Source organism: Macaca mulatta, chromosome 9 (genome assembly GCF_049350105.2).
Source record: "Macaca mulatta isolate MMU2019108-1 chromosome 9, T2T-MMU8v2.0, whole genome shotgun sequence".
Classification (NCBI taxonomy): domain Eukaryota; kingdom Metazoa; phylum Chordata; class Mammalia; order Primates; family Cercopithecidae; genus Macaca; species Macaca mulatta.
In genome coordinates, this window is record NC_133414.1 from 18,657,374 (window position 1) to 18,683,124 (window position 25,751).

Genomic DNA, 25,751 nt, shown 5'->3' on the forward strand with positions numbered 1-25,751 from the left:
TATAAAATAATTTTTTTTTTGAGATGGAGTTCCGCTCTGTCACCCCAGCTGGAGTGCAGTGGTGTGATCTCAGCTCACTGCAACCTCCACCTCCCGAGTTCAAGTGATTTTCCTGTCTCAGCCTCCTGAGTAACTGGGATTACAGGCACGTGCCACCATGCCTGGCTAACTTTTTTTTAGTAGAGATGGGGTTTCACCATGTTGGTCAGGCTGGTCTCAAACTCCTGGCTCGTGATCCACCCACCTTAGCCTCCCAAAATGCTGGGATTACAGGTGTGAGCCACCATGCCTGGCCTATTGATATATTTAACAGGTGCTACAAATATATATGTATTTATATATAGGTATTGTCTAGTAGTCTAACTTGTTATTAATAAGTTTAAATGGTAATTGTTAAGTATAAGTCAGATTTATTTAGATCAAACTGCAGGTGTAATTTAGTATTTCATAAACCACTGAGACAAAAAATTAACTCAATGTTTTTTCCTGAGAACTAAAATCATTATCTATCTTTTATCTGAGAGTTTTCCACAGTTCCTTATCTGAAATTTGACTCATTATCTTAACATTCCTGAATCCTATAACGATACATTTTATAGGCATGAAACTAAAATTATTCTCAGGTACTCTCTGTCCACAGGAAGAACAAAGGACTTACGATGCATTGTCCATTTAGGCAGGGGTGACTTAGGCAAATATTACCGAGCTGCACACATCCATTTGGCCCATAACCATTTCCAGTATAACCCGGGAGACACGTGCAGAAAGGTAAGGATCCTGTTCAGAAATAAAAACAAACGTGTAAATACAGTTCTCCTCCTCTGTTCAGATGCAGCATCTAAACTCAGAATATGCTGTATAAACAAGGATCCACCAACATCCAGTCTGCATATTTTCACGGGCAGATAAAACCAGGTATGAGGAGAAAATATTAGAATCTTTATTTTTTTATTTCTTATCTTAAAATAAGAAAGCCATTAAATGCGGTCAATACATTATTGAAGTATTGGGTTGACATCAGTGCTGTCAGCCCATATGTTAGATGGTCCTGAGCTGTGCATAAAGGTGAGGGGCACCTGGGGAAGACAGACATTCCTCATCATGGAGGAGTTAACAGCAGAAAAGGAGATTCTTAGGATGAAACTTATCTGTTGCAAGCACTGGATTTACACTGATTTAATCCTCTCAAGAACCCAATAGAGGGCTGGGTGCAGTGGCTCACACCTGTAATCCCAGCACTTTGGGAGACTGAGGTGGGCAGATCACTTGCGTTCAGGAGTTAGAGACCAGCCTGGCCAACATAGAGAAATCCTGTCTCTACTAAAAATATAAAAATTAGCTGGGTGTGGTGGCGCACGCCTATAATCCCAGCTACTTGGGAGGGTGAGGCAGGAGAATCACTTGAACCCAGGAGGCAGAGGTTGCAGTGAGCTGAGAGAGCGCCACTGCACTCCAGCCTGGGTGACAGAGTGAGACTCCATTTCCAAAAAAAAAGTTTTTAAATAATAATAATAATAAAGAGCACGATGGAATCTGTATTCCCAGCACTTTGGGAGGCCGAGACAGGCAGATCACTTGAGGTCATGAGTTTGACCTGGCCAACACGGTGAAGCCCTGTCTCTACTAAAAATACAAACCAATTAGCTGGGCGTGGTGGCCTGTAGTCCAGGCTAATCAGGAGGCTGAGGCAGAAGAATTGCTTGAACCCAGGAGGTGGAGGTTGCAGTGAGCCAAGATCCCACCACTGCACTCCAGCCTGGGCGATAGAGCAAGACTCCATCTCAACAACAACAACAACAAAAAGGCCTATGTAGATATTCTTTTATAATCCCCATTTTATAGATGAAGCCAGAGCACAGACAGACTGTCCTGGCCAAGGACACACAGCTAGAATGAAGAGGAGCCCAGAGAGCAAGCAGCCCCCTCATGTGTAGGGGGCCTATGGCACATCTGCACGGGCGTGTAGCTTACACGGGCAGGCCACATTTCCCCAGTTATCTGGACGTGCAGATTGTACGCTGCCAGGTGGGGTTTTTTTTGTTTGTTTGTTTCTTTTTTGGTTTTTTTTCTTTTGAGACAGAGTCTCGCTCTATTGCCCAGGCTGGAGTGCAGTGGTGTGATCTTGGCTCACTACAAGCTCCACCTCCCGGTTTCTCACCATTCTCCCGCCTCAGCCTCCCAAGTAGCTGGGACTACATGCACCTGCCACCACATCCAGCTAATTTTTTGTGTTTTTTAGTAGAGACGGGGTTTCACCATGTTAGCCAGGATGGTCTCCATCTGCTGACCTCGTGATCCACCTGCCTCAGCCTCCCAAAGTGCTGGGATTACAGGCTTGAGCCACCGCACCCGGCCCGTATGCTGCCAGTTTTAAACAGGCTAAATAGCCATCAGAGAATGAACTCAAGTCTCTAAAAGATGTTTGCAATAAAATCACAGATTGAAGATAATACAGTAACATAAATATATGGGGACATCAACCAAATACCAGCACCAAAACTTCTCCCACACTTCTGATGAGCTCCTCGTCACCATGGTACAAGGTGAAAACAATGGCAATCGAATTGGGTTGGGAAGGAACTTGGTTGAAAGGAATTTGAAATGATTGAGTCTATTTAAAACATGAATTAACATCCACGATTAATTATGATGTACATGAGATAATAGCTAACAATAGTATTAGAGCATTCAGTGTCTTGACAGTTTTCTTACACAATGTTAAGTAAAAAAATACTCATCATAGACATCACAAAATTGTACTAAATTTAATATCCAGAGACTTTTCCAGATTTCTCACTTAATAGCAAAAAGCCACATCTCATTGCAGAAATATATGTTCGTTCTACTATATTGTACAATGGTTGAAATAATACAAGGAAATCAATGTGGCGCTTAACTACAGTTCTCCATCAGCAAGAACTGTTTAAGATGGATAGAAAAATCCTGCTGAATAATTTAGAAAATAGAACAAATTATACAATGTGACAGATTTACAGTAGAATTGAATGACGATATAAGTTTTTTATATTCTCAGCTTATATTACTTGCAAGATTCCATTTAAATATTAAAAACACAAATATCTTTTTTAAATAAAGAATTGCCTAGAAATGCATTTTTTATAGTTAACTACTTCTTTTAAAAATATTTGGGCGGAGCGCGGTGGCTCACGCCTATAATCCCAGCACTTTGGGAGGCCGAGACGGGCGGATCACTTGAGGTCAGGAGTTCGAGAGCAGTCTGGCCAACATGGTAAAACCCTGTCTCTACTAAAAATACAAAAATTAGCCAGGTGTGGCGGCACATGGCTGTAGTCCCAGCTACTCAGGAGGCTGAGGTGGGAGAATTGCTTCAACCCGGGAGACGGAGTTTGCAGTGAGCCGAGATCGTGCCATTGCACTCCAGCCTGGGCGACAAAGCGAGACTCCAACTCAAAAAAAAAAAAAAAAAAAAAGAAAGAAAGAAAGAAAGAAAGAAAGAAAGAAAGAAAGAAAGAAAGAAAGAAAGAAAGAAAGAAAGAAAGAAAGAAAGGGAAAAAATATATTTATAGGGAAAAATGGAGTAAGTAAGCTCTAAAACTGTTGCAGCTCTGCCTAGAAATTTTTTAAGGTTCCCAGGGTAAGCTTACAGGTTGCAGTAAAGAAGGGCAGCCTAAAAGTACATAAAGTGCTATTAATACTTCATGTCATCAACATTATGACTGTCTTCCATATTAAAGAAAGAGTTAAGTTTGTAATAATATTTGTTACAAGCACTTTACATATAAGGACTCATTTAATCATCTCAAGCACCCTGAGGCAGGTGCTATTATTATCCTCATTTTATAGATGAAGAACTAAAGCATAGAGATTAAATGTCTTGACTGAGGACAAGCAGCTAAAATATGGTGGAGCCCAGGGAAAAATGAGAGCAGTCTTTATCTAGAAGTCATGCTCCTAACCACTTTGGTATGTTGATAATCAATTAATAAGCATTTAGTCACACATATGTGTGTGTGTGTGTGTGTTTACATACACATATATATTCTTTTCTATATATGAAAGTATATGACAAATTAATAAAAAATAAAGGTGGTATCTTGAAATAGCAAGAGATACGATTATTCAAGAGATGGAGTTGGGTCCACTTATTTGAGCAAAAATACCAAGCCAGATCTCTATTTGATGCTATAGATAAAAAACACATTCTAAAAATATAAAATATCTTACCATAAGGAAACCCATAAAAGTATAAAAGAATATGTACTTGACAATTTTTAAAGAGTTCAGTAAAGAAGGCCTTCCTAAACATGACTGCGAAGGGAGAAATTATTAGAGAAAAGATTTATCTTTTTGACTACATAACAATTCTAAACTTTACAGAAAATACCACCACAAGATTAAAAGAAAAACAACATACCAGGAAAAACATTTATAAAACATAAGACATATAATGAGATAATGTCTTTAGTACATAAAGAGATTTTGCCAATCAGTAAGAAAGAAAGAGAGTAAAGGGGATGAACAAATAAAAAAATGCCCAGTGAAAATGTGGAAAATATTAATTATTAGTAATCAAAAAGTATAAATGAAAATAATGGAAAAACTAATTTTGCATATAAAACTGACCAAGATTTAAAATAATAATAATATCTATTATTGTCAAAGAGTAAATATGTATTTTTATATACTGCCGGTGAATACATACATTGATACAACCTTTCTTGGAGAAAGTTCAGCAGTATATATTTTGTTAAATTACAGGGTTAAACCCTTTTATGTAGTATTGCAAACACTGTTGGTTGCCACCCTAGATCCATTCTCTCCTTCCTTCATTCTGAACTCCTCATTTCAGCTGGACTCAGGATGCCCGAAATATAGACTGTACTTCCTAACCTCCCTTTGCAGCCAGGTTTAGCCAGTCGGCTCAGTTCTAAGCAACAGCCTAAAAACAGAAGAGTCCTTTAAAAGAAGGTGGCATAGCCTTCTTCCTCCTTTTCTCCTGCCTGCTTGTTGGAATACAGTCATTAATTAATTAGTTGGCTTAATTACCTTATTTCCTAAATTAGAGCAGACCATTAAAGAGCATAGCTTATTACATTTTTAAGAAATCCGGCCAGGTGCAGTGGCTCACACCTGCAATTCCAGCACTTTGGGAGGCCAAGGCGGGCACATCATGAGGTCAGGAGATCAAGACCACCCTGGCTAACACAGTGAAACCCCGTCTCTACTAAAAATACAAAAAATCAGCCGGGTGTGGTGGCGGGTGCCTGTGGTCCCAGCTACTCAGGAGGCTGAGGCAGGAGAATGGCATGAACCCGGGAGGCGGAGCTTGCAGTGAGCCGAGATTGCACCACTGCACTCCAGCCTGGGCAACAGAGCGAGACTCCATCTCAAAACAAACAAAAAAAAGAAACTCAAACATGTAGTTTTATAACATGGATTAATTTTAGGTTTGAAGGTCAAAATAATAATTTTGAGAACAGAGGATTTTGTGTGTAAGATGTTGAATTGGTTTAGAGGGTCTTATTACAATACCCAAAGCCAAAGAGAGAAATGAGTCATTACCTAGAGTTGAGGAGCATGAGGCGTCTGGGTGGCAGCCTCCATTACCGACTGAGCAGATGTCTATGAGTGTGCACACTCTTCCGTCACCCTGGTACCCTGATGAGAACAAGAGCAGGGGCATAAGAAACAATGTCAAGAAGATGGGAGGACAATGCTTGTCTAGGATTCAAATATCATGAAACAGACCAATCAGGGATCCTCTCTCATCAAAACAAAAAATATAAGTATAAAATGTCATCAACAAATGAAATTTCATAAATATGAAAAATAACAAGAATTAGTAACTTGATTTCCTAAACAATGTTCTGGGTTGTTTCTAATGAAAAAATATGTATAAAACTGCTGGTAGACTTAGAAAGTGCTGACACTGAAAAAGTTAATATTTTTACATTACAGTGACTCTGATGTTCTTAGACGTCAATTATTATAGCAGCCCAAAGTACTGTAGTTCCATGTTATTAAAACATACAAGATTTCAGTTTATCCCTTAGTACTCCCTGAACTTCTTGGATAGTAATTTGATTTAGGTTAGAGAATAGCAGAAAAGACTTCTTTCCAGAAAAGGAGGGAAACCAACAATTACTAAATATGCCTACTGTGATGCCTGTGGTTTAGTAAACTTGGTATACAAAACAACTCCGGAGTGCACGATATTAATAAATTATTCGTGAGGGCAATGGAACAGTAAGTCTGTGATCCACTCAGAAAACTTTTCAAATTCTGCATTATCTCTGTAGCTATCTGACAGTTTGTAAAGTTTGTTGTTTTCCATTGATATTCAAAATGTTTTTTCTTTCTTATCAGAGTGTTATACTAATGTGTCCTGAATTCACAAGATAAACAAAACTTTCTGTACTATTTTCTCTCCTAAGACAAAAATCATATTTTATTTTTTATTTTTTTAAGATGGAGTCTCACTCTGTTGCCCAGGCTGGAGTGCAGTGGCGCGATCTCAGCTCACTGCAACTTCTGCTTCCCAGGTTCAAGTGATTCTTGTGCTTCAGCCTCCCAAGTAGCTGGGATTACAAGCACGCACCACCACCGCCAGCTAATTTTGTATTTTTAGTAGAAAGGGGGTTTCACCATCTTGGCCAGGGTGGTCTCGAACTCCTGACCTCATGTGATCCACCCACCTCAGCCTCCCAAAGTGCTGGGATTACAGGCATGAGCGACTGCGCTCAGCCAGAAATCATATTTTAAATGGAGCACAAGATTCCATATTCAAATGTCTGTGTTCCCTGTACTGGGGTCAGGAGGTTGACACTGAACCGAGGCAGCACCTGGTGGACAGGGCTGACAATGGGAAGACCCAGGCGTATTCACACACTCAACAAGTGGAGCCACAGAACAGCCGCCATTATTTATCTCACATTCATTGATATCTTCGCAAACATGTCCATTGCCTTGCCAGCCTAGAAAAACAAGAAGATTTAAAAGTTTAGCTCTATAGACAGGTCAACAAGGAAGAAATACAAGTCAAAACATATTAAAACTTTCTCCACCTAAGGAACTATAAAATAAAAATGAGATATGCTTATCAGATTGGCAAAAGTTGTTTTGAATTCTTAAAATCAAATTCTGGCAACAAAGTGGGCAAATGGGCTCCTCTTATATGCTGATAGTTACACATTAAATTGATATAACCTATTTGAAAAGAGCTCTGGCTGTATTCACTAACATTTTTTAAATACGCAGACTTTGACTACCAATTGCACTTATTAAAACTCAGCCTATTGTGATAAAACTACCACCACACTAAGATGTAGGTAAGAGGATGTCTACTGCAGCGCTGTTTAATTGGGAAAAACCCCTCAAGCATCAATAGAAGCATAGCTGAACACCTTATGACTCATCTTTGTGACCGAACACTAAAAACATTGTTTAATATCATGCGCACACCTATATACCTACATGTGCATACACACAAACACTGAAAGAATTTTTATATATACATTAATTAAAATACTAAACGTGGCTGAGCAAGGTGGTTCTCATGCCTGTAATCCCAGCAGTTTGGGAGGCTGAGGTGGGCAGATCACCTCAGGCCAGGAGTTCAAGACCAGCCTGGCCAACATGGTGAAACCCTATCTGTACTAAAAACACAAAAATTAGCTGGACGTGGTGGTGCACCCCTGGAGTCCCAGCTACTTGGGAGGCTGAGGCAGGAGAATCCCTCAAACCCGGGAGGTAGAGGTTGCAGTGAGCCAAGATTGCACCACTGCACTCTGGCCTGGGCAACAGAGCAAGACTCTGTCTCAAAAACAAAAACAAAAAGAAACTAACTGTTAAAATCATATGGAGGATTGGGCTCATATTCCTAATTTTGGGAAAGAATTTTTTAAACTCTTGCACATGTGCTTGTACGAATGAAGAATAAGGTAAAAGAGGAAGGAGAACAAATGACTAATGGTGTCATTAGGAAGATGAGATTTAATAATTTTACTTTAGTGGTTCCCATTTTATTCAATGGTTGTAGACTTGTATTACTTTTATAATTCAAATTATTACAATTATAAGAATCCTCAAAAACCTTTAAAGACTTAAAAATATTTCTATTCTTTAATTTAAGCAGAATCCTCTTCTAAGACTCTTCCTAAGAAAATTATCATATTAGTGCAGGCAAAATGCATACAGGAAAAAAGTTGGAAGAAAAAAATGCCTGAATGTTCATCATGGTCCTCTGTGTGATAAGATCAAAGGTGTTTTTTTCTATTTTTTCCATATTTTTGTAGTGATATTTTATAAGCAGCATATATTGCTTTGCTGCTTATAAAATGTAACTGCTATATATTGCAGGAAAAATAGAGTGATAAACAAGAACAAAATTGTTTCTCTTTTTCTTCTCCAACAATAAAAAGAAGAATGTAAAAACACATTGCCAATCCTCTAATTTAAATAATTTATTTTTCCGATTTATAGTTTTTAAAGATTGTGCATGATAAATTACCTTCAAAATGTGATTGCTTGCAAATCATGCTTGCCCCTGAGCACTAAGAGGGAAAAAGTCTTCATAGGTTTTTCTCCATTTCTTTCCAGTTTTACAAGATCTAAATATATACACGCAGAAAACCACTAAACCAAAAATCACTACCTGGGCAATAGGTTTGTGGGGTTTCTTGGAGAGAAGAAACTCGCCAAGAAACTTGGGTTTCAATTCTGGCTATCTGTAAAGCTATGTGATCTTGGGCAAGTTATTCAACCTCTTTAAGCTCAAGTTATCATATTTTAAAATGTGAGTAATACTTATTCTTACCATGTCTTGGTTTTGTTGTAGTTAAAAGAATTAAAAATTACTTATACAGTGCCTTAATAACACTTTTACTAAAAATAAAAAGCAGGCCGTGCGTGGTGGCTCACGCCTGTAATCCCAGCACTTTTGGAGGCCAAGGTGGGCAGATCACTTGAGGCCAGGAGTTTGAGACCAGCCTGGCCAACATGGCAAACCCCGTCTCTACTAAAACTACAAAAATTAGCTGGGCATGGTGGCTTGCGCCCGTAATCCCAGCTACTCGGGAGGCTGAGGCAGGAGAATTGCTTGAACCCAGGAGGTAGAGGTTGCAGTGAGCTGAGATCATGCCACTGTACTCCAGCCTGGGTGACAGGGAGAGACTCTGTCTCAAAACAATAACAAAAACAAAGCAAAAGAAAACCAGCTACTATTATTACATTATCTTTATGCTCCATTTCTAAGAACACCCCTGGAGGGCAGATAAACCTGAGGTCTGGCTAATTGCCTACCAATGCACCCAGCACAGTGCTTTGCTCGCAGTAGGCATCCTACAAAAAAATATGTGTGGAATGTATGATGACTATCTCATAGAACAAAAGATGCCCTTGGATTCAAACCCAGGCAGTCTTTGACTAACAGAGCCCAGGTTTTCCATGACTCAACATCCGGTGTCCCTAGAGATTCAGTTGCTGCAGGGCTGTGATGGAGCTGGATATCTCTGTTTACGTCAAGTCCACAAGATACGCTAATGACACACCCAGGCAAGAGCTACTGGACTGTGGTGGAGATGGAAAGAGGTCAAATAATTTCCCCATGTGTACAAACATCTGGTTAGTATGAAAGGTGGGACTAGAGTATTTCTTTTGATCTCAAATCCGGTCGGTTGACGGTCACTGCAATGCATTGTCTAACTTACAAATTCTATGGCTAACCTTGCCCCAAAGTCTGACTCTAGCACAGTTTTGGACAAGCCTCCCCCTTCTGTCGTGGAATTGTGATAGCAGTGAGATCGTCGAGCAGAAGCTAGTGAACCAGCACACAAAACTGGATTTGAACACCTCCTAAGAATGGTCTTCTTACTCATCAATAGTGAAAGAAAATTGATTCTAGCACCTCGCCAACCTGGCATGCAGAGCCTGGCATGTGGCCCTGAGAACGTACCTGTTGGGCAGGCCCCACAATAGAAAGAGCCTAGAGTATTGAAACACTGCACAAGTGTGGAGCAAGGCCCGGGCTGGAAGCTGCACTCGTCTCTGTCCAGCGTGCAGGCAGGGCTGTTTGGTGGAGACATCCACCCAGCATCACAGATGCAGCTGTACTTGGGCTGGCAGGATGACAACAGCATGAATAAAGACAATCATGAAAATCAGCAAGAAAAGCCTTTGAACATTTCATCAAGCCCCAAGCTGTTTATCCTCTAACGTTCATTTCCATACAGCCAATCCACTGGCTTCTCTTTTCCTTCCCATATGATTAAGCATTTAGACCAGACCATGCAAAAAGGGAAACATCTTTATTTCAGAGTAAAAGCAAGCTATAATTTCTCCCAAAGATGCCAGGGAAAGAGTAACAACAATCAAGAACCGTAAGTCAATATAATTAAAGTCAATCAACTCAGCCTGCTATGTTTTTAGAGGGAAAAACACCCATGTAGGCACAGACCTTGGACACTCAATTCTGTTTGTTTTTCTTTGGAAAATTCTTCCTCCTACCCGCCTCCTCAACCCTTCCATCCCCATCATTGGATGGGAACTATTTTCCATCACATGGGTAGAAAAAATAGAACTAAAAATAAAGAATTGAAGTTCTCATGAAGAGCCAAGCCAGCCAAGACTGGACAACTTTAAGGGTCAGGGTTCAAAGTCATCAGGACCTAGGGCATGGAGGGGTGTTCTGGGGAGTGGGCTCTCAGAGTCTGCAGCAGCTCCAGAGACTCAGGTCAGGAAAAGTCAGACTCGTTGAAACCACATGTTGCCAACAAGACTGGTCCTTTTATATTCCTGTGTTTTGTCACTGTTAAAATAGAACTTACAAGGCCAAGAGAAGGTCTTATCTCAGAGAGAGTCATGACGGGATAATAAAAATGGTTCTGTTTCTGCTGGGTGTGGTGGCTCATGCCTGTAATTGCAGCACTTTGGGCGGCTGAGGTGGGTGGACCACTTGAGGCCTGGAGTTCAAGACCATCCTGGCCAACATGGAAAAAACCCCATCTCTACTAAAAATACCAAAATTAGCCAGGCATGTTGGCATGTTCCTGTAATCCCAGCTACTCAGGAGGCTGAGGCATGAGAATTGAATTGCTTGAACCAGGGAGGTGAATGTTGCAGTGAGCTGAGATCGTGCCACTGCACTCTAGCCTGGGTGACAGAGTGAGGCTCCACCTCAAAAAAAAAAAAAAAAAGGTCCTATTTTACATAATGACATCTTAATCTCTGGGTCCTATTTCCTGCACGGTTCATCTCCCCTCCTCACCTACGTCCCACTTACAGGCAGGAAGTGACTTCACCTCTACAAGCTCCAGGCAGTGCTTGTTTACAGTGGGCATAGGAGGAGGAGGAGCTACTAACCATGGCTCTCTGCAAGGAGGCACATTTAGGGAAGGGACCCACCTCTCCAGCTTGCTCACGGACTAAATCCTCACAGATGCCATGGACACAGCGTGTCACAGAACCCCCTTCACAGTCATTGTATTTGGAGGCACACTGCGGTCCGTACGTCTCAGGTGGGCAGTGACAACTGTTGGTTACACAAGAGCACAGTGTAAGGGCTTGTGCTTTGGGGCCAGTGCCTGTCTCTTAATATCAGTGAGGAAAATAATTCAAATTACAAATCAACGATGTTAACATGGAATCATAAGCCAGAAATGCAAATTTACTGACTGGAGTCTTGGGAGAAAATCGCTCTGCTCTGCTCCAAGTGGTGGATTGAGTAAATACAATGTTAGAGAATCACAACTTATCACCTGGTAAGCCTAGCACTATAAATTCTTGTGTTATCAGGTCATCAAACAGCATTTTCAAAGGTCAGATGTGTATCAGCCAAAGGTAATAGAGTTAGTTCAAGAAGGTAAAGGGAGAGATCAGCAAATCCATTCATCATCTGTCCAACTGGACCTGCCACGAAGCACAGGCAATGTGGGCTACACTGATAACTCCCAAATGCGCCCTAGGATTATATGACCCCACACGCAACCCAGTGTCCACACCCCATAGTCTATGATCGTTATTATTATATTACAAAGGGCAATATGTCTTCTATCCGTAAAAAGTGTAGTTATATAATATAACACAGTGACATTCTTTCCTAGGCACATTTGAATTTCCAACAAAATGTGGTAATTATTACATTATGCCGAAGCTAGCAGTGGGCGCTTTGTTACTAGAAGATTTTAGTCCAGTAATAATCAAATAAGCAATGTTGTTTTAAACCCTTGTCATTGTTAAAGCTGCTTTAGCCTTATTTTTGCAGCTTAATGGGAATGTCTATGGTCTGAGTATGGGAGCTGGGGGAGGAGGAGGGAAGGGGAGTCCCAGAAGCCTAAGCCTATCCGCACATGCCTGGGCACATCTGATGAGAGGGAGGGCCAGGCCCAGAGGTTGCCAATTGCTGGACTCAAGCAGAATTGGCAAGAAAAGCTCTCATGGGGGAAATGACTGATGGTGCCAGCAGTCAGAGACAAGGAACAGGGAGCGCCTGCATGGCCAGGCCTCCCTCCCATGCCATTCTACAAAGGAGAAGAGCTCTTTCAACAAGACACAGTAAGGTACAAGGAGCTTAGTAATGTCCATGGATGACAATGTATGAATGACAGTGTGGGAAATTAGCATTTGACTGTTTGAAAGTCATCAAGAACCAAACTCCAGGCACAGGATTCAGCTTGCCCGTGGTGGGCCCCAGAAGCAATTGCTGGGTGGCAGCTTTTTGGCAGTTTCTAAGGAAGAGGAGAGCAATGAGTGTGGCCAGAGATGGAGAGTAAGAATGCGGGGAACATCATCCATGCACTCATGTCGGGAGGCCAGACTTAGCAAATAAAAATACAGCAAGCCCAATTAAATGTGAGTTTCCAATAAATGAATATTTTTTGGTATAAATATGTTCCATGCAATTTACAACATCAGTACATATTTACATAAAAGCTGCTTCATTAATACATGACATTTCTGAGCATTCCAAAGTTGCCTTTCTCATTAAGATAAAGCCATAGGAAAATAACCATAAATGATTAAACTTAAGGAGAAATTGAATTATCCATCGCCACCCATAGCCATTTATCTTCCCCTCATCTCTCTCTATTTTCCTTCTCACATTGTTTTCTTTCCTCTTTGTCCCCATCTTTACATAGAATATTTGTACAGACAATTTAATTAGACTCTTGAGGATTATGGAACTTTAAAACAGTTCAGACACATATTTGAGCATTTGATCCAGGAGGCTTCACTACTAACAGTTTATTTCACCACCAGTCCCAACACCTGCCAAAAATGCTTGAGAATCTTTTTTTTATTATTATTATTTTTATTTTTTTGAGATGAAGTCTCACTCTGTCACTTAGGCTGAAGTGCAGTGGCGCAATCTCAGCTCACTGCAACCTCTGCCTCCCAGGTTCAAGCAATTCTCCTGCTTCAGCCTCCCAAGTAGCTGGGACCACAAGTGTGTGCCACCACACTTGGCTAATTTTTTATTTTTATTTTTTAGTAGAGATGGAGTTTCACCACGTTGGCGAAGCCAACTGATTAATTACTGATTTAGCAGAAGTCTCTTTGCTGGAAGTAGAGGCTGGTCTCGAACTCCTGACCTCAGGTGATCCACCCACCTTGGCTTCCCAAAGTGCGGGGATTACAGGCGTGAGCCACTGCGCCCTGCCGAAGAATTTTTAAACCAACTGTTACTAGCTTTCTATTTTCTATATCTGGGAGATCTGAGTGTTTGGGAACCCCTGGGATAAGACTGCCTAGGTTTAAATTTTGGTCCTTCCTGTTAACTGTTCACCCATACAAAGTACTAACTCCCTCTGCCTCAGTTTCTTTTTTTTTTTTTTTTTTTTTTTGAGACGGAGTCTTGCTCTGTCACCCAGGCTGGAGTGCAGTGGCCGGATCTCAGCTCACTGCAAGCTCCGCCTCCCAGGTTTACGCCATTCTCCTGCCTCAGCCTCCCGAGTAGCTGGGACTACAGGCGCCCGCCACCTCGCCCGGCTAGTTTTTTGTATTTTTTAGTAGAGACGGGGTTTCACGGTGTTAGCCAGGATGGTCTCGATCTCCTGACCTCGTGATCCGCCCGTCTCGGCCTCCCAAAGTGCTGGGATTACAGGCTTGAGCCACCGCGCCCGGCCTGCCTCAGTTTCTTATGGAATAATACTGGTAATCTCTGTGAACTTGGTCATATTGCAGTCTAAAGGCATTCCCCTGTAGGAAGTGCTAAGAAGATTGTCTTTATTTTATCACTAAGTGCTTAACTATTGCAAAATGATGCAAGATTTGAGAGGAGAGTCTGGTTCATGGACCTGCAGTTAAATCCTTTCTCTTTATCTCTCTCTTCCTTCATCCTTGCTATTATCACTGGGAGATGAGTAGGCATTAATCCTATTCTGTTATCTAAATAGCTACAAAGTACACTTCTTTCATTTAAGTTTAGATGATGTGAGAAGACAGAGAAAGGGAGGAAGAAAGTCAAGTAAACCATAGGATTCCTTGAAATGATCCTCCAAGACAAGTATTATTAATCCCATTTTACAGACTAACATTTCCCAAAAACACAAAATGCGTAATTGGCAGAAGATAATTAGACACTTAGGTCTACTTGACTCCTGCACCACTGTTTCTGCATGTTACATTCCTACATTCTGATAAGTAGAGTTATATGAAGATGCTGCATTTTTATGCACCGTTTTGTTTTGTTTTGAGACAGGGTCTTGTGCCCAGGCTGGAGTGCAGTGGTGCGATCTCGGCTCACTGCAACATCTGCCTCCCAGGTTCAAGCAATCTTCCCACCTCTGCCTCTCAAGTAGCTGGGACTACAGATGCATGCCAGCACGTCGGCTAAGTTTTGTATTTTTTGGTAGAGACAGGGTTTCACCATGTTAGCAAGGCTGGTCTTGAACTCCTGACATCAGGTGATCCACCCGCCTCGGCTTCCCAAAATGCTGGGATTACAGGCGTGAGCCACCGTGCCCAGCCTTATGTGCCTTGTTAACATAACAGGGTTTACAGGCAAAATATACTCTCAAATGTCTTGATATGGCCTTTAAAAAATGAACAATTACTTAGATACCTCCCTAAGTGAAAATAAAAGCGATATATTGTATTTTTAAAACCAACTTACAACTATCCCTGCTATAGTTATTAGTTACTGATTTAGCAGAAGTGTCTTTTCTAATGACCTTTTATTACCGACTTGCTTCCAGCAGAATAAAGCTAGGCTTTTCTTTGAAAACACTGCAAGTGCATTTTGGCAATTGAGAAGAGGTTTAACACACTTTGATAGTCACAGTTTAACTTGTGTTGAGTCCATGGTTCAATACTAATTTTACTGACGGACTGAAAAAGGTAATAAGTTTAATACCTAACGACCACCTGAGCTAAAACCAGATTATCCTCATTTTTTAAGCCCCGTATGATGTAAAATCTACCAGTGATATGAATGGAAATAAATGAAATAAAATTTACTAATCATCACGTTTCTGGAAAACCAGACAAACTCAACTTTTTGTTTTTCTGGAAAGCCTTCTAGATCTGAGCCCTAAATGTACAACACACACCATCCATGCATGGCAAGTTCAGATCCTAAGGGCTGTGTTTAATCCAAAGTAAGCAGGGGAGGCCAGGCGTGGTAGCTCACACCTGTAATCCCAGCAGTATGGGAGGCTGAGGCGGGCAGATCACCTGAGATCAGGAATTTGAGACCAGCCTGGCCAACATGGTGAAACACTGTCTCTGCTAAAAATACAAAACTTAGCCAGATGTGGTGTCAGGTGCCTGTAATCCCAGCGACTCGGGCCGCTGAGGTAGGAGAATCATTTGTCCCCAGGAGGCGGAGTTTGCAGCCATTGCACTCCAGCCTGGGTGACAAAACGCGACTCCGTCTCAAAAACAAACAAACAAAAACAAACAATACAAAACAAAGTAAGCAGGGAAACAATAAGAATCAAGTCTTCAGAACAAAGAGGCAGTAACAGCATGGAGAAGTCACGAAGTATCATTGTGTTAGTTGTCTGAAGCTCTGGGTCTAGACCTCAAGCCAAAAGAATCAGTGGAAACAGAAAATGATGTTTCTTGTGCTATAATCATTGTTCTAAAAAAGAATTTCTACCAGAAGTTTACCTATGAAACAGGTATGAAACAGGGCTTCCCATGAATGAGTATTTGCACCTTTTCAGAGGTCTTTACAATGGCAAAGTATTAATCCAGTTAAAGACTCCTTTTTCCGTCCAAGTAAAAGAGCTCAAAGAGTTAAAGAAACTGAAGGAGGTTCAAACTCCAAAGTGAACTTCGATGGCATGACTACATTTTTGCAGGTCCAGATGATTCTGAGGCTCAAGTTTTCTTTTAGCTAATGTGTGTTGAAGTTTCCCAAAGGGTTTTCTAGCCTCAGTGAAATTCCTGATTAACAAGGATTTAACCTCACATAATTAACAGAACTCAAGAAAGAATCTAAATGTCTACTTGTTTCACTACACGTGGATTACACAAAGCAATAATTTAATCTTAGGCTCATGCACCTTTTTTTATTTTCTTTTATTCCCTCAAAAAGTCTCCAACATATGCCTGAATTAGGGGACTTAAAGTGTAGATAATGAAATGGGATTCATGAGGTTTCAGAAACTATTCCCTTACCAAGAGAAAGAAACCTGATTTAAATGCTCTGTTCTCTAATGTCCTCCAGCAAATCTATGAAGGGCAGAGACTAGGAATCAAGATCATTCCAAAGCCATCCACACATCATCAGTTCTTCTGCATTCTTGCTGTCCTTTACAAAAGAGTGCAAGAGAGAATTTGGTACTGCTCTTGCAAAGTTGAATCTGTCATTTAGAAATGCAGCTTTCAACAAATAAATGGTTCCTTCCCTCCCAGCTCTCATTCCACCATATGTATGTGTCTGGATAAAGAACTCTAACCTCTGACATGCTGCAAAGAGTGGTGAATAGTAAAAGAGTTTTTGTTTTGTTTTTAATTTTGCAAGGGGAAAAAAATAATATGCTGAAAACAGCAACAGCAACAACTTTCGCTTGTTCTATGGATCTCATCGCAGTTTGCCGATACTTGTCTCTCTGTTGGCCCACAAGACTCCAAAAGACAGTGACGATAAAGGAAGACCAGGAGTGAAATCTAACCTCCATGACATTCCTAGATATCAGGAAGGTCAGAAAGCAGAAGTTCTAGAAGCCTGGACATTTGCCACCGATACCTCTACGTAGCAATCCTCCTTGATAAATGCCCATAAACGGAAATCAGGAGATAATGGCTTCAAGGAAATGAAAGACTAGACTGCATTTTGCTTCCAACCCAAGCCTAATAAAAGCAGGGAAAAGAGGCTTCATTTAAATAAGTAACAGAGTCCTGGAAGCAAAAAGCTCTTTAATAACATAATACTAAATTTAAGTCAGAAGTGGTTAATTTTAGTTTTGCATAATGATTAAACTCATAGACATATCTAGCAGAAGTCTGAATGATTTGAGTTTACAACCTGGAATGAGTAAAAGTTTTAAAGATCAGATCAAAAAACAAAAGTATCAAATAAAAAGAGAAGGCTTGTGACTGCATTTTTAGGAGTGTGCGTTAAGAACAGCGATGGTTTCACAAACAAAATTACTGCACTCATTTTTGCTGGAAAGACTAGAATGGATATTGTTAGGAGGAAATTGAAGAACAAGATAGCGGAGACACCAGTGAGAGAGCAAATAATTGCTCTTTAATCCAGTGAGATTCTACTACAGGGTATTGAAAGGGTTTGTTCATTCTAAAACAGAATTTATTTATTAATCTTTTAAAAATCACACAGTAAAAGAGACCAACCAAACTACGAGGAAAAACAATGTCTAATTTAAAAGGTGACTTTAAAGAACGGTACAAAAGTAAGTTTGCCATTGATCTGCCCTGAATTTTTGGACTTCATTATTAGAAACACAATGTGTGTGTCCCCAGCCAAGCTTTGATGACAGATATCCCTAGAGCATGATGGGAACACAGAGGCCCTGAGATGCCTCACTCCGCTTAATAAGGGAAGGGAAGGTTTCCTGCAGAAAGTGATGCCTGAGCTGAGCAGGAGAAGTCTGTGGATAAGTCACTTGACAGAATAAATCAGAAGAGAAGATAGAGCTGTAATGATGACTGTGGTCAGAGAGAGTTACTTCATTCATTGAACCTCAGTTTCATCTTTGACCTTGTTATGGTCACATTTTGACATAGCATTGAAGAAAGCTCTCCTTACTCAAAACTACGAGCTTGCTAATTCATGGAACGAGTACGGCGGGGAGCACTGGTGTGGTGGGATGTCCCCTTTTCTACTTAAGGCCATTCAATGGCTCCCGTTCGATGCTCTGGCTCTTCCTAAGGCTTCAGCTCCTCTTGTATCAGGCCATGCTTACTCTCTGTGCCAATCACGGCAGCCTTCTTCCAGTTCCTTGGGGATGTTAGAGCAAGGATTTCTTCACAGGGTGAGAGTAAAGGACTCATGAGCTTTGCTTCAATTAAGTAAAAATAGCTATGTAGACATTAAGTAAGAGCTAAACATTTCCTCATGGAGTATCAATTTTTGCTGGAATAGAGATAATTAGTTTAGGATGCTCTTAATTATGGGACATTTTAGGCCTTCAAAAATATACCTGATATTTATCCAAAAAAAAAAAAAAGGTTACCTGTAACTTCCCATTGTATTAACACATGTGCCTCCATTCTGGCAGCTCAAGGGTGTTCCTGAGTAAATCTCACATTCGTTAACATCAGCTGAGCAGAGAGGACCCTGTGATCGTATAAGGAACAAAGTCAGGTGCCAAAGGTCAGAGAGGTATCTGGGGCCAACATTCACATGATATGTTTAAGGATTTATACGTGGACAGTAAATAAGTCCTCAGTAAAGCCAAATATAATAATACTAATATTAATCCCTGGCTATTCTTCCTCTGGAACTCAGATTTCACCTAATAGAACCAAAGAGCTCTTCATAAGATCACAGCAGTCACAGGAGGAGAATCGTTATCTAAACATTATAGAATCCTCAGTTCACAGGGGTGCTATGTCTGGGAATACTTACTTTTTTTTTATGTGCATGCTGGGGACAGTTTTGCCATTATCAGGAAAAAAAAAAAAAAAAAAAAGACCAAACATAGAAAACAAGAAAATGTACATAGGTATGTCAAGATTTGTTTGGTACCGTCCAATGCTGAACGATTTAAATTAATGTTAACAGAAATGCTGTGCTCTTCCAGGTAGTTATCCAATCACATGAACCTCTCCTTTCAATGGCTTTAGTATTCACTGGGTTATACAATCAAACTCACCACTGTTTGGATTTTAGCATACATGGTGTACTTCATTTTGATTCTGGAGGCCACAGAATCCTAGAAACTTCGGATGGAGAATTAAATATGCCTGATGATTCCAAGGAAACCACAGATGCTGACCCGCCATCATTCTTAACCAAAGAGCAAGTGACTCACCTTCCACTGTGGGGGACAGATACAAAAAAAGGAATCATGCAGATGGAGGCAGGTTCCTCCGTTCTGGCAAGGATTGCTGCTGCAAACCTTTTTGTCAACAGTCTGAAACAAAGACAGGACAGTCAATGAGATGACTTGCAGTCGGCAGCAGCAAAAGGCATGTTACCATGTAGGTGTGTACGTGGGATTACATTTAACTCTTAGTCAATGGGGGTCACCCTCCAGACTTTAAAGCCATTACTTACGTTCTTCAAATCACCTCTCTTGTGAAAAAACAGAAAGCGTTTCCTATTATCAATCTTGTTCCTATTCCTTAACTCTCAACATGCTTTTGACCCTGGGTGGGATGAGGTCTGAGGGGAGAAGAATCTCACTTTGTCTTGGAAAAGTATTATTCCCCTGAGAAAGAGACCTCAGTGGACAAGAGTAAAGGTTCAGGTGTGAAAATAATAATGGATGTTCCGATTGCACAAAGAAAAGAAAACGGAGATTCCGGTTCTTTTACCTGTGATTCTTATCTTTGGTCCCTCCAGGTGAGCCTTTGAAACATTAGCATCTGCTGCTGCTGCCCCTCCTCCCATGGGTTAAGGTGACTGGACTCCTTCTGCTCCAAGTCCCTTTGTTTGAAATGTAGCCAGCTAAGACACAGCCTTCACCGTGGTGCTCACCTGACTGCTTTCAGCCCAGATCACAAACAAACCTACCTTTGTCTACCTCTACATCTACATAACCTGGGGAATCTGACCCTATGTCAGCTACCAGTTTCAATCTTGTAAGATTTTTATTGACTTTGGGTGCAGAGAAAACTTTTTTTTTTCTTTTTCTGATTTTTTTTTTTTTTTTTTTTTTTTTTTTTGAGACTAAGTCTCACTCTGTTGCCCAGGCTGGAGTGTAGTGGCGCAATCTCCGCTCGCTGCAAGCTCCGCCTCCCGGGTTCACATCATTCTCCTGCCTCAGCCTCCCAAAGTGCTGGGATCACAGGCGTGAGCCACCGCGCCCGGCCAGAGAAAACATCTTTAGAGGGAACAGTTGATTATGTAATGATAGCCATTTTATGAATTTCACTCATAGTCCAATTGTCTGGGTTTTTTGCTGTTGTTGATGTTGTTTTGTTTGTTTGTTTGTTTTGAGGTGGAGCCTGGGTCTGTCACCCAGGCTGGAGTGCAGTAGTATGATCTCGGCTCACTGCAACCTCTACCTCCCGGGTTGAAGCAATTCTCATGCCTCAGCCTCCTCAGTAGCTGGGACTACGGGCATGTCCCACTACACCTGGCTAATTTTTGTACTTTTAGTAGAGACACGGTTTCACCATGTTGACCAGGCTGGTCTCAAACTCCTGACCTCACATAATCCACCTGCCTTGGCCTCCCAAAGTGCTGGGATTACAGGCATGAGCCACCGTACACAACCTAATCCTCTGCTTTTAAAAACTTAAAATAGGGGCAAACTGTTCATTACATTTCATATACATATATATACACACACACACACATATATTATATATGTGTCTATAGGCACACACATACACACACATACAAACACAACATACTATATATATAGTGACTCACAAAGAAAATTACGTCTGTTTCCTTCATTTTACAGATGAAATAGAAAGCCAAAGGAGAGCCAACTCAATACCATTTTTTGCAAAGCACATTCCTTCTCCACTTTGGTCATAAATTAGATGACCATACATCTGGGGGTCTCTTCATGAACCTGTTTTATTCCATTGTTCTATTTTTCTCTTTGTGCTAGCACAATTGGCTCTGTCCATCATAGAATGCTCTTTAGAACATTAACCACAAACTCATTGAAAGGTTTTCTGTTGGACAAAAGCAACACTGTCTGGGGACTAAAAATTTAAAAGCCTAAAGGGGCCCAGTAGAAAATGAAATCAGCAGTCAGGAGGAAGACAATAGGGAGTGGTGGGGACTGTGGTGGCCAGAGAGCACTTACCCTATCCAAAGGCACAAAGGCATTCACATTTGAAAATCACTCAGTGTTCCTCCTGAGGCATGGGGGTAGGAGGACCGGCTGAGCATGGCCTCTAGTCTTTGACCTTTGGCTAAAATAATGAAGCCCTCCAGGAGACAAAACTTGAGTGCAGTGTCATGGTCCACAGCACTATTCTTTACTCATTTTCTTTTGCTCAACTACTCTCTAAAAAATGACAGTTGAGGGTGTCAATGTATTATCTAAGTGGAGAAAAGGAATACACGAACTTGTTCATCAAATGACAAAAAGGTTTGCAGCAGCAATCCTTGCCGGAACGGTGGAACCTGCCTCAATCTGTATGAGTCCTTTTTTTATATCTGTCCTTCACAGTGGGACAGATCAAACTTAAAAGTAGAGGGAAATGCTTGAAGTATGAGCAAAACAGATGAAAAATATTTGTGCTGACATTCTTATGCTGGAATCCCCAGGCTTTTATGCAAAATTTTAAATATGAAGAGATTCTGTACATTTCTCTGCATAGAAGGTTATGGCTTCCATGAAAGTCTTAAAAAGGCCAGCTTCCTACAAAAGGGGTAAGAAGCCTAAGTTTACATAGATCAGTCTCCAAGTTTGTAGTACAGTTATAGAATGTTTTCTCTAAGAAACTGTTCAAGTTTAATTACCAGCAAATGTAGTGTTAAGAAAATTTGGAATATTTTGTGATACACCTAGACTTCTGAGCTTAGTGTCAGGGACGATGCTTGCTTTCCAAGCCCCAGTCCCTGATGGGAGAATCAGCAAGTTGGGAGATCACCAGCTGACCAAGCACAGCACACAGAGCTAAAGGGTGATGGTAAAGGATGTGGGCTGTGGGCTGCAAACTCAGGGTTAGAAGCCCTAACAGGCTCAGAGACCTCAGCCTTATCATTTCATCTGTCTTAGACTCAGCTCTGCGTCTGCATCCTGGGAAGCATATGCTGGGATGAGAAGTAAGTTATGGGAAAAAGCAAGTTTTTAATATTAATCATCCATTCACCCTTAAAATAAGAATAGTGGCTCTATTAATGATTCTAGTATGTTTTCTGTGAAAGATGTTGGATGTGTAGTAGGATGAGACCTACCTGCTGCAAGCCTTGGAATTTTCTGTCAAGATCCGCCAGCTGCCATTGGGGAAGAAAAAGCTTCAGTTAGCTGGTTCAAAGGCATTGCACAGGTGATGTTACAGCCTTGACATATTGTCCTAATGCCCTCTGCTAGGGACACACTTTGTCTGTTCATTCCTGCTTTTATTGCCTTTTTCTTCTTCATTCCTCTCCCCTCAGGATTTTCTTCCTTCCTGTTCCGTCCTGTCACATAGATTTCTGGGGGGTTTTTTTAGCCTTTTTTTTTTTTTTTTTTTTTTTTAAGTACAACCCACTGTTAAGTTGACTGATTGCTTCTCTGTACACAGTGACTATGGGAATGTTCATAAATGTCAGTGATACATCCATTTCACCAGTAAGAAGTTTGCTCTTAAAACTTCAGCAAGGCTTATTTTCTTTCTTTCTTTCGTTTGTTCTTTCTTTCTTTCTTTTTCTTTCCTTCCTTCCTTCCTTTTCTCTCTCTCTCTCTCTCTCTCTCTCTCTCTTTCTTTTCTTTGGCAAGGTCCTGCCCTGTTGCCCAGGCTGGAGCACAGTGGCATGATCATAGCTCACTGCAGCCTCAACCTCCCTGGTTCAAGCCATCCTCCCACTTCAGCCTCCCAAGTAGCTGTGAGTACAGGCTCATGCCACCATGCCCAGCTAATTTTTTTTTTTTTTTTTTTTTTGGTAGAGACAGGGTCTCACTATGTTGCCCAGGCTGGTCTCAAACTCCTGGGCTCAAGCAATCCTTCCTCTGTGGCCTCCCAAATCGCTGGGATTATGGCAGTTTTTGATATTAATTATCCATTCACTTGCAGTGAGCCACTGTGCCTGGCCCAAGGCCTACTTCTGCAACAAGTGCTTGCACAGCATTTCCTGCCTTCTGCCCATCACTTCTACAGCCTCCATTAGAGCTGCGCCATTTAACCAGTGTGGTAGTTACCACACTTTAGAGATTTATATGCTAAATCTCTAAAGAGCACGCAAAATTGGCATATCCCCTACAAAACGGTTACTTATAACATTGAATTAGGGAGAACTCATCAGTTCTTACGATGTGGATGTCAGACTTACCTTGGAATCAAGATGATAGATTTGACTAGATATATTTTGAGGCAGACCAATTGCGCTCCCTTTTAACTCTATAATATCGTCTTTGTTTTTCTGGATCTAATTTTAGAAAAAGAAGAAGAAATGAAGAGCACTAGTGAAAATATCATATTTATCTTACAGTAATATAATTAAAAACTTGAGTAGTATTCTACTTTAAGCACTAAGATCTTGCCTATTATTATAAAAACCAAAACAACACCACGTGTAATAAACACTGGGCTAAAATAGCCACAGCTTAATTCCACTTATCCTTTTCAGTAACAATAGATCAAGGTATTTTCCATTTGTATGTTTTCCTATAATACCAGTTTAGGGTGCTTATTAAGAAACCTGTCTTGGAAGCAGACTGTTTAGGTTTTAAGTCCTGGCTCAGCTATTTATCGCATGTCCTGGGAAAGTTACTTAACTGCTTCAGGGTTTCTTTACCTCTCATAAAACTAGGGTGACAATAAAGGCCACCTCATTGGACAGCTGTGAAGGTCAAATGAGATAACATCCATACAGTGCTAAGCACAGTGGATGACCCACAGTAAGCTCTGAATAATGCTGACTTCTAACATTATGGCTGAAATATGCAGTGATTCCTGGGAACTGAAAACACCCAGTAAGGCAGGAGAATAACTGGCCAATTCTGTACTGTGGCAAAAGCAAATTGGTCACATCTCCACATATCCTTGGTCCCCTCCTTCCTCATATGCCCTGTGGAGAGTTTCAGTTCTACCCTCCATGTCTTCTCTGGACTAGGGTGCACTGCCTGGCACAATGAGCTTCCTTCTTTTAGCACACTCCCTCTACCCACCATTAAGCCAGGCCATTGCCCTTTACAAGAACATGTCTGATGTCCAATTATGTTCTCTATGCTAAAGATTCAAGGTACACTAGGAAGGGGGAGGGAAGTTGAAGACAGGTTGATTAATGAGTACAATATATAGTAAGATAGAAGAAATAAGAAACAGTGTTTGACAGGCCAGTAGGGTGACTATAGTTAACATTAATCTATTGTACATTTCAAAATTGCTAGAAGAAAACAATTCATATGTTCTTAGCATAAAGAAAAGGTAAATATTTAAGGTGATGGATATCCCAATTACCCTGATTTGAACTTTACACATTATAGGAATGTATCAAATTATCACATGCACCCCAAAATATGTGCATCTACTACATATTAATAAAAAATAATAATTAGAAAAGATTCCAGGTACAGATTAATCTAGACTTGTTCAATTAAGTCACCATATATGGATATACAAAAACGACTTCAAAATATTTCCAGGGTATTACCTGATGTAAACATTCACCAAGGTCTTCTTCATTTAATTTAATTTTTCCCAGGGATCCGGTTCTAAACTCAATGTTTTGGGCAGACCCCGTAAGAAACACCAAATTTCCCCTCTCTGTAGCCATTCGAGGCCTATATAATTCAAACCAGAGAATGCATCAGTAACTAGCAGGTACAATTTTTAAACCAAAATAACAAAGTTTCTTACTGAATAACTACAGGCCAAATACATCTTCACTGTTTGATCAACTCAACCCAACTGCCCCTGCTCATCTGCCATTTCTTTCTCTGCACATTTCTCGGAGATACCCCCTGGCAATTGCAAACATATTATTTGCAAGACGACAGATAATAATTTGTGCATAGGAAGGTAATTTCATACCTCAGTCTAAATGTTTTTCCCTGTTTGCTTCTCAACATAATTTTCCTCAAGAAAAATTGCACCTTTGTTTATCTGGCTATTTGGGAAAACTGGTGAGGAATTAGCCTAGTCCCTGAGTAGGAATGACCCATGTGTTTACTTACTGTTGGAGATTGGCGCTTCTTTTCTGTCTCTGCAGCTCGAGTCCTCCAGCTTCGCCATTTAATTCAGCAAAAGTCAATAAGGTAACCAAACTCCAAAGAAAAGGTAAAGACATGCTCATCACCAACCTCCCGGGTTGGCAGGTAAGAGTGAGGCCACTCCAACCAACTGAGTATGGGATTTTGGAGAACAGCAAACCAGGCAGGTGTACTTTGAACCACGGAATATCCTGTAACTATTCAGTTTTTCCTTCTTTGCCCTAGAAGGCTATGTTATTTTTTCTTCCAGAGGGATGTAAATGATCTTAGATCTTCAGTACTCTTCAACTTGTGAGAGGTCAAAATCTACCTTAA

The 25,751-nt window shown here is 40.8% G+C and overlaps 1 protein-coding gene across 1 annotated transcript in view; it reads right to left on the reverse strand.

The window, feature by feature from the left end:
• Nucleotides 1-25,751, reverse strand: part of CUBN (cubilin) — a 307,219-nt gene extending 281,468 nt beyond the window's left edge. Inside the window, exons 1-11 of the mRNA XM_015146561.3 lie at nucleotides 25,401-25,751; nucleotides 24,878-25,007; nucleotides 23,555-23,650; nucleotides 22,481-22,519; nucleotides 19,425-19,526; nucleotides 18,624-18,727; nucleotides 11,383-11,509; nucleotides 9,935-10,097; nucleotides 6,825-6,956; nucleotides 5,545-5,640; nucleotides 659-777 (exon numbers count right to left, since the gene is read on the reverse strand). Of these exons, the coding sequence (XP_015002047.3) occupies nucleotides 659-777; nucleotides 5,545-5,640; nucleotides 6,825-6,956; nucleotides 9,935-10,097; nucleotides 11,383-11,509; nucleotides 18,624-18,727; nucleotides 19,425-19,526; nucleotides 22,481-22,519; nucleotides 23,555-23,650; nucleotides 24,878-25,007; nucleotides 25,401-25,519 (1,227 nt within the window). The 5' untranslated portion in view covers nucleotides 25,520-25,751. The remainder of the gene's footprint in view (nucleotides 1-658; nucleotides 778-5,544; nucleotides 5,641-6,824; nucleotides 6,957-9,934; nucleotides 10,098-11,382; nucleotides 11,510-18,623; nucleotides 18,728-19,424; nucleotides 19,527-22,480; nucleotides 22,520-23,554; nucleotides 23,651-24,877; nucleotides 25,008-25,400) is intronic.